At 45.7% G+C, this 8,550-nt stretch overlaps 1 protein-coding gene across 1 annotated transcript; it reads right to left on the bottom strand.

Moving 5' to 3' along the window:
• Positions 1–380: 380 nt before the first annotated feature.
• Positions 381–4,699, bottom strand: adad2 (adenosine deaminase domain containing 2). Its single transcript, XM_068744266.1, has 10 exons — positions 4,685–4,699; positions 3,937–4,056; positions 3,546–3,687; positions 2,916–3,056; positions 2,307–2,445; positions 1,995–2,165; positions 1,232–1,446; positions 841–1,072; positions 603–735; positions 381–491 (listed from the first exon to the last, which is right to left on the bottom strand). The coding sequence occupies exons 1-10, from the start codon at positions 4,697–4,699 to the stop codon at positions 381–383; spliced, it is 1,419 nt and encodes a 472-aa protein (XP_068600367.1).
• Positions 4,700–8,550: the final 3,851 nt, after the last annotated feature.

Here is an 8,550-nt window from a genome sequence, read left to right as displayed (position 1 = left end):
ATGTTTTGCCCTGCAGAGTGGTAAAAACAAATATTGTAAAACACGTTATTGCACACAACTTTGGTTGCCTAGAGAGACAAGAGACAGAACCGACTGGATCTAAACACACTGGGTTTATTCTGGACACAGAACAGAAAACTCAAAGATGTCCTTTCATTAACAGTCGAACATTTGCCCTACGTCAGGGTGACTCAAATCTATTCGACAGGGCGATAAAATAAAAGGAACCCCCCAAACAAGCTTTCCCTTCACAGCTAATTCAAACTGAAGACTTCACTTCTTCTTGTTTCCCCTACACAAACCCGAAAGTGCAAAATATGAAACAAAACAGAACTCAACACAGAGAAACGTCCCACATGGCCCGGTAACTGGGCGCGCATTCAGGCACCAAAGCAGTCCACCAGATTCTTAGAGTTCCAGGAACCCGCGTGGTGCCAGAGAAAATGCTGCTTGACCAGATATTTGACTTCCTGGTAGACGTCGGCTTCTTCCTGCAAAACAGCCAACTGTTACCAAAGCGATGCCGAGACAAAGCTACGCTAACGCTAACGCCGTCACAGGATGCAGCTGCCACACACACACACACACACACACACACACACCTTGGCGCTGCGATAGGTGGGGAAACCCAGCAGATCCGTACGCCCGCCCAGCAGAGCGACCCGGCGGAAGTAGCTGTAGAGCGCTCTCTTACACAGTCTGCTGGAGAAGCCGGGTCCGCTCACGTAGGGAGAGCTGGGAAGAAAAGGCACGCGGGCAATGACTAGCGCGCTTCCATGTGCGCGTACCGACTGAATGAAGAGGAAGTGACACGTCTGGTATAAAACATCTGCGTCTCACGCGTCGATGACGAAGCCCACGGCGCCGTCCAGCACTTCCATGTCCTTGTCTCCGAGGCACCAGTTGATGCTGAGACTCTCGTGCTGCAGGGAGGCCGACGGCGGCCCCACGTATTCGCCGTGGTGCAAGACGACGTCGTGCTGCTTGTAGGGCGGCAGCGCAAAATCCTGCAGCTTATCAGCCAGTCGCTCGGAGATATCAAAGACTTGCTCGTGGAAGATTTGCTTGCTCCCTACATGAAAGCAATGAGAAAAAAAAAAAAAAGTGGAAGACATGAATTATATGAACTATTTCTTGGCCCGAGAGCCGGAAGATGCCGTCTGTAATCCCTGGTGCAGATGTTAGCGCTAATCTCACATCCCCAGAGTCGAGCTGCTCCGAGGCTCTTTACCTACGACCACGCTGGCGACGTAGAGCGGCCGGATGAAGTGACTCAGCAGAGCGCCCTGGACTCCCGTCACGGTCCAGCGGAACAGCTTGTCGATGCCGGACATGCAGCAGGCTTTGGCGGCCCACAGGCTCGGGTCGAGGTTGTTCGCAGGCACCAGCGCGTCGTTGGCGTAATAATGCAGGTTCACGGCGGTCCAGAGACGGTTCCCAGAATCCCTGAGCAGGACAGAGCGTCTTTATTCATTCTGATTCCATCTGAAGGCAGAGCAAAAATGATTTCTTTCCTCACGACAAGCACTTCCAAGAGCAAATGAAGCACAGATTAGAGGTAGGATTCATCTGGATGATAATCCTTAATAAGGAATCGCGTATACAAGTTATCCTTCGTTACGTTTCAGGACGCCGTGATGTGGGGGCGGAAATCCTCAAAGTAACATCACCATATTTATTTTACGTGTATTTTTACCTTTTTGGATCCTCCCTGCTCTGTTATCGACCCACCCTCTGCTGTAACCTTTCCGACACGCATAACCAACACTTACAAATGTGTACTCTTTTTTTTTTTTACTGTTTTAATTTTATTAGGCTAGAATATAATAATAATAATAATAATAATGGAAATCTTAGAATCCCGCGATATATTTTCGGCAAGAAAACGCGCGACAGTGAATCCACGGGAAACGAGCCGCGATATAGCGAGGGACAACACGGGACAAACATGGACGCTGCAACTTCTAAAGGACGGGAGCGACAGGCTGCTGTACTTGTAGCACAAGTTATTAGGAGCTCCTTCGGGACAGTGGTTGGTGTAGAGGTGAAGACTGATCGTCGGCTTGAGCTGAAGCCGCTGGCCGTCTGCTCCGCGCTGGAAAACGCTGTCCTCCCGGGCCTCCGGGTCGGCGTCGAAGAACAGCAGAAGCTGTTTGTAGAGAAACCTGGAGACAAGCCAGAGAAGAGCATTCTCACTTTCAGCCGCACCGGACACGACACCGGTACCGGTACCGGAGAGGACGAACGGCGTTCACCGCTTTTATGAGGTGAATCTTCTACTTCTATATCTTAACAGCCGTTTGTACCTCTGGAGCGCCCGTTTGGCGATGACCACGGCGTGGCCGTCGTGAACCATCATCCCATTGAAGCGTAGCCACTGCCTGCTGCTTGAACGGCCAGCTCCCAACGCCACCACCTCGTAACGCTCGCACGGACGACCTCCTGCTTTCAACGCTTTGAACGGAGGGGAAAAAAAAAAAAACATTTCTTACTAATCCAATACTAATGTTGCCGCTAGCAACCGCCAGAGACAGAGTGACATGGAAATATGGCCGAAACGGAGAATGACTCGTCGAGAGCATTTATATTAAGTACTTACGTGTGTTAAAAATACATTTTAAAAACGGAGTCCAAATAGAAAAGACGTAGAAGCAAAATCAAGAGCTAGAAACTCTCAGAATCCAGAGCAAAACGACGAAACGTTTCCTTCAAAACAAAAGCACGCAGCTCGCCTTATTGCGTTTCCTGTTTGAAGGACTAAATGTGTTTTCATTTCGCCTCTTCCTGAAGTAGCCTCAACAATAAATTAATGTTTATATGTACATAAACTCCTTGGAAGTAAAATGCAGCTTGCTTCATCAAGAGAAAAACTATATAAAAAGAAGAATCGATGAAAGGAATCTACCGGATTTCACCGACACACTTACTCGTCGTCAAGACGAACGCCGCCAGGTTGCTCTTACAGCCGTAGAAATCCGGACTCATCTTCACGAGGCGGTCGAACGTCTCGCTGCTCAACACGGTCATGTGATCCTTGTGCCAGGCGGTCTGCCAAACTGGACGCGACGAGTAAAACAGAAGGAAAAGTACACATCAGACATGGACAATACTGCATTTTGAACTTCACACGCTATCGAGTCTGCTCTGAAACCTCGATTAAATTATTAAAGTGGGGACAAGTCGTTGCTTGCCTTTTAACATTTGTACACTGCGATGGCAACAGAATGAGAACGAGATGTTTATCCGCCATATTTACTGCTCTTGGGAATATCGAGCTTTTCCGCCGCGAATAAATAAATTCAAGTAAAATAAAAAATCAAAGTAAAGCGACAGAAATATACTTCGGCACTTCAAAGATCTGGCCCAGTGCATCGCAAACAAAGCAGATGAGTCCGACTGCAGAACCGATATTACCGTCGATGCTACTTTGAGCGTTCCCCGAGGGCTTTCTGTTCCAAACGCCAGCCTGACCTGCCAACAAACTAATATTCTGTTCCTCATCAGGTACGGCCTCGCAGCCTCGCTTTGAATTACTGCTACCGCACCTTCGGTCAGGGCGCGCTCATCCGGATCGTTGAAGTCCTCGGTCTGGTCCAGGGGGAGCGCCTCGTCTGCAGCGACGCTTTCAGCGGGCGATGATTCGTCGATAGAGACGGTAGACGGGTCGTCGTCACCTGAGGCTTCGTGCTGAGGAACACAAAACAAACCGGTGAATACAAAGGCCACAAAGGCCACGAGCGTCAGCCCCGCCCGCTCCGGTTGGAAATTCAGGGAAGCTTGTGTCAGGATGAAAGTGTCTGAGAGAGGAGACGGGTTCTGCAAATGGTTCCGACCCCCGTCTACTTCGCTGGATAACGGGGTGGATCATGTCCGGCTGGCTGCCATTTCACCCACATGAAATAAAAATAAACATTTCTCAGCGAGTGGGAACTTTACCTCTTCTAATTTCTTCGTGTCGTCTCCCAACAGGACGGCGCTGGAATCACCTCGGATGCTATCCTGCTCCACTCCGGGTCCGTCATCGCTGTCAGAAAGACGGAAGTTCCTCCTTATCTTCTACGGCAGTAACACAACACAGAGGTCTCCAATATATTCTGAACCCACAGGCCAGCGAGTCGGGCGCTTGAGATCGGTTCGATGCCATGAAAGCACTTCTTGTGTGCTTTTTCCAGATAAAACTGTGACGCTCTGGAGTGCAGCCATCTTGAGTGTTTCACTCACGACCAATTTATACATCAGCGCCAGAGAAGACCGTCCGACAGTGACAAATGTCGTCTCCTCTTTCACGTGAATGAAGATGCAGAGATTTTAAAACGACTTCTTTTCATCAACGATATCGCTTGAGCCCGAGTTGGCGTTTAATGACGGTCATTGTGCCTTCTCATCTTCAAAGAGAAAAAGGTTTCATCACAAAGTCTTGAATTCAATTATCATACTTCAATAAAAAAGAAACTAATTAATTTGGTTTTTGTTATTTCTCGGAAAGCAGGGTTGGGATCATGCACGCCTTTATGTTGCCTCCCAATTCTATGAAATACTGTATATCATTTTGTACTTTGTACAGTATGGCGTCATGTACAAAGTACAACACAGCAACACCTGATAGTAACGATTTGTTGTTCATCCTGCAGTCAAACACTCGGGGTATTTTATCCTCCAGCTACACAACGCGCTACAAGCTCACCTTGACCTGCGTCATGTTGTTGCTATGGTTACATTACCTCAGTCCAGCGTCCCCGTCGTCCATCAGATGGGCCTGAGCCTGTGAACTAGCAGCAACCTGTATAGCAGTGTTTGCCATTCTTTTAAAACCACCTGCAGATAAATGACTGAAGTTAGTGGGAGTGTTGTTGTTGTTGTGTGTACACAAATGATGCTGCGCTATATAACCAACACAGTTTGATTTTGGTTGTCAATAGACAAAAGAAAGAGAAAATAAATAACACAATAATACAGAAAATTAACACCCAGCCGCTTTGAGCATCGATTATTGCTTGAACACTATTACTTTAGTCTGAAACGCAGCTTTTAATTAGGACGAACGTGCTGCCGCCGGAAGCTATGCTAACGTTAGCTAGTCATCGTTAGCTCGCGAGTCAAAGCTAATTAGTTAGGTCGGAGCTAACGTTAGCTAGTCATCGTTAGCACGCTAGTCGAGGCTAATCAGTGAGGTCGTAAACCTTCGTAAACAATAACTCGTCCCCCCCCAGGTCCGCCCGTGGATCCAGAAGTCACCTGAACGTTCTTTATTCATTTTGCACCGATTAACCTTCAAAATGTCTTTTATTTAAATGACAGAATAAACTTGAACCGGAGCTGCTGTCAGCAGCAATTCAGCGTCTCAAAGTGAAACGTCGGTTTCGCACTTACGCTTCATGTGTGTGAATATAATTATTACTATTTGTTTTACTTGTACATGAACTGCAGTTAGAGTACAGTAAGTAATACCTTGACATACGAGTATAGTTCATTCCTGTGACCGACCTCGTAACTCAAATCACTCGTAGCTCAGATCAATATTTCCCATATTTCCCACATAAAACTCCGTACCAGCCTTCTAAAAACGACCAAATCAACTCTAATGACAATAGAAAAACGGTTTTAATTACTATATAGATAAAATGCGGTTTTACCTTCAAGACAGGACAGTGGCTGACCGCGGTGCAGCGCAGGAGGAGGGGGAGGGAGAGGGAGGAGGGACTCATCTATCTATCTATCGATCGATCTATCTATCTATCTATCTATCTATCTATCTATCTATCTATCTATCTATCTATCTATCTATCTATCTATCTATCTGTCTATCTATCTATCTATCTATCTATCTATCTATCTATCTATCTATCTATCTATCTATCTATCTTCTGACTTCATGTACATTGATGATGATGATGCTGTAATATGAACATGTAAAGTCCATTCATTCATTCATTCATTTTCTTAACTGCTTAATCAGAGATCTGAGATCTACTGGAGTCTCCTTCACTTCACTTTTATTGACTTATTTGAATTTGTTTTACAGCAGTCATACATACATTTAACAACACATGCAAGGGACATATAAGACACAAGAGTTGAGCAGCATCATTGTACCGGTAATATAATCAACATGATAAGAACAGTGCAAACAGGTTACATGCATACAGAGAAAGTGAACAGTGTGCAAGGTCACCTCCTTTCTGTGGCATTCAAGGCCCTGATGGAGAGCGGGACAAAAGAGAACATATATCTATTTTTAGTAACCGGGGGGGGAGTGCCATCCGAACCCCCGATGGAAGCAGCTTGTATTCTGAATTCAGAGGATGATTTTTGTCCCTGCAAATTGACGTGTCTTTATTCAGCTAACCACTGTGCCGCCGTGCTGCCCATCGTTCCATCTATTTAATGGTGTGCAAAACTATTCTGATGTCCTTTATTGGTTGTCAGTGACTGGATGGATATTTAAGATGAGATCAATTTGTCCAATGCCGCTGTGGCTTGATTTGAGAACGCCCTGAGATGAAATCAGAAATGGCCACGGAGACTCGTGTTTGCGTCACAGGCGAGTAAATATCATGGATTCATCCCTCCATTGACGCAGCGGCGGCATCTGTGGACGTCAGCGTCGCAGCGGAACGGAGGATGAATATGGGCAAACAGGAGGAAATGAAGGAGAATGTCTTTCATGTTTTATGCATCAACACTGCAAGCAGAAAGTGTTTGAGGATTTCTATGAATGTTAAACCTGCAGACCCGCATGCACATTCACTCATTCATTACAACGTGGACCCCTAAAAGCGTGAAGGGCAGAATTAGACTGTCTCTCGTTCTCACACACACACACACACACACACACACACAGAGCGTGGTTTGGTGTTTGCCGGAGTTCCCCTGATCATTGAGAGACTTGTCGCTTCATTCTGTTCGCCTTCGTGTGTAAGAAGGAGCCTTCGTCGCTCTTTCTCCCGAGACAAGTTGTCCTGCGTGTCTCAGTGTTGTGTCTTTAGCATGAAATGTTAAGTCCCTCTCGTCTCCAGAGAGGCGTTTGAGGCCTAGTGGGGGATATACCATGTTCATTTCAAATACCACCTATTCCCTCCCTCTTTGCCTCCTTCTGCTCCTCTTCCTCACTCTGTCTGCTGGGTTCCTTTTTTTAAAATGTTATTATTACCTTTATACCCACGCACTCACAGACTAGGAAAATTCCTTGTTCATTGTTTGGTGGTAAAAATAAATAAAATGAGCGCTGACAGTGTGAACCTCGGTTCAGCGTTTCTGTTTCTGCTTCCTGTTGTCACAGCTTTTGTGTTGGAACACAAACTGGCAAAACTGTGAAATATTGAGCTTAACAGCATTTTTTCCCCCCCTGAGCATATGTTAATATGTGCATGTGCGTGTGTGTGTGTGTGTGTGTGTTTGTGGAAACAAATCAAACACACACTCGATGAAGGCTGTTATTGATGCTTGAATGTGATGTATTAATTCATGTTAATCAACACTGGAAATGAAACCTGCAAGATTTTCCCCTCTTCACTTCTGCTGCTTACACAAAGCTGATATTCCCCATAATGCAACAGCAGTGGAATTATTTTTAGATATTGTTTGCTTGTTATTAAACTTCCATTTTCATGGTTGCTAAACTTATGTTCGCTGACGTTTGGAATGTTAGTTATGTTAACGCTCCACCTTGCGTTATCTCCTATGAGAAAGACAGAAAGCCTTTAATTGTCATTATATGTTACACACTTTTTACACTGCAAACACACAACGAAATTTGATTTACACCCAATTTACTACTTCTGATTCTGATTCTGATAGTACAACGGGCCCCTCGAAACAACCACACACATGCATATATGCATCGGGGCCCTATTGATCACCCCCCCACCCCAGTGTGATATCTAGTGGCAGTGCATGTCATTTATTAAATGTTGTTGTTTTTTTGCTGTCTCCATAGATTTACTCCACATCAAAGTCTGATCAGGATCCAAATTGCATTCCAGTTTAATCTACGAGATTCCTGCTGTGAGGAAACACTCAATAAAACTCAGATGATCACTTTGATTCTGAAAAAGGCATCAATATGGTTTCTCTTGAATGGAACCTCCGAGCGACTGTGACAGCGTTTCACGTCATGCATTAATCTGGTGCGGGTCAAACTAAGGTGACCAGAACTGTTGCTCTTAGATAAAATGTCATAACAGGAATAGTGAAAACGAGCTGCCCCGCTGGAGGTCTGCACTCACTGGGTTCTGTCGCGTTCACATTTATTCACCTAATCACTGATGGCACAAGGAGCTTGAATGAATGAATGGCTGACATTTTAAAAGCGTATCCAAAGCTCCTTTCAGAGCTCTTTAATGTAATGCGTTTCACAGGCGATTTTCCAGCAGTGCGAGGGTCAGCCTGATTCCACTGGGGGCTGCAGGGAGGAAGGATGACATCAGACCGGGCGGTTCTGCTCTCACAAAATATAACCCTCTTGTTCACATCCGACTTCCTCGACAGGTAGATAAAAGAATCCATTCAGAAATACGAAGCTCTCTCTTAACTGGGTCACTGCCTCAACTT

This window comes from Brachionichthys hirsutus, chromosome 10, assembly GCF_040956055.1.
Source record: "Brachionichthys hirsutus isolate HB-005 chromosome 10, CSIRO-AGI_Bhir_v1, whole genome shotgun sequence".
Classification (NCBI taxonomy): domain Eukaryota; kingdom Metazoa; phylum Chordata; class Actinopteri; order Lophiiformes; family Brachionichthyidae; genus Brachionichthys; species Brachionichthys hirsutus.
This window is presented reverse-complemented; position numbering and strand designations above follow the sequence as displayed.

Bases quoted from the DNA above. Each gene is read 5' to 3' on its own strand.
- adad2 (XM_068744266.1), bottom strand. The intron at 3,057-3,545 runs GTGCGGTAGCAG...CGTCGCGTCCAG, and splicing joins TGAGCGCGCCCTGACCGAAG to TTTGGCAGACCGCCTGGCAC. The intron at 2,446-2,915 runs GTGAAATCCGGT...AAGCGTTGAAAG, and splicing joins GACGACGAGTAAGTGTGTCG to CAGGAGGTCGTCCGTGCGAG.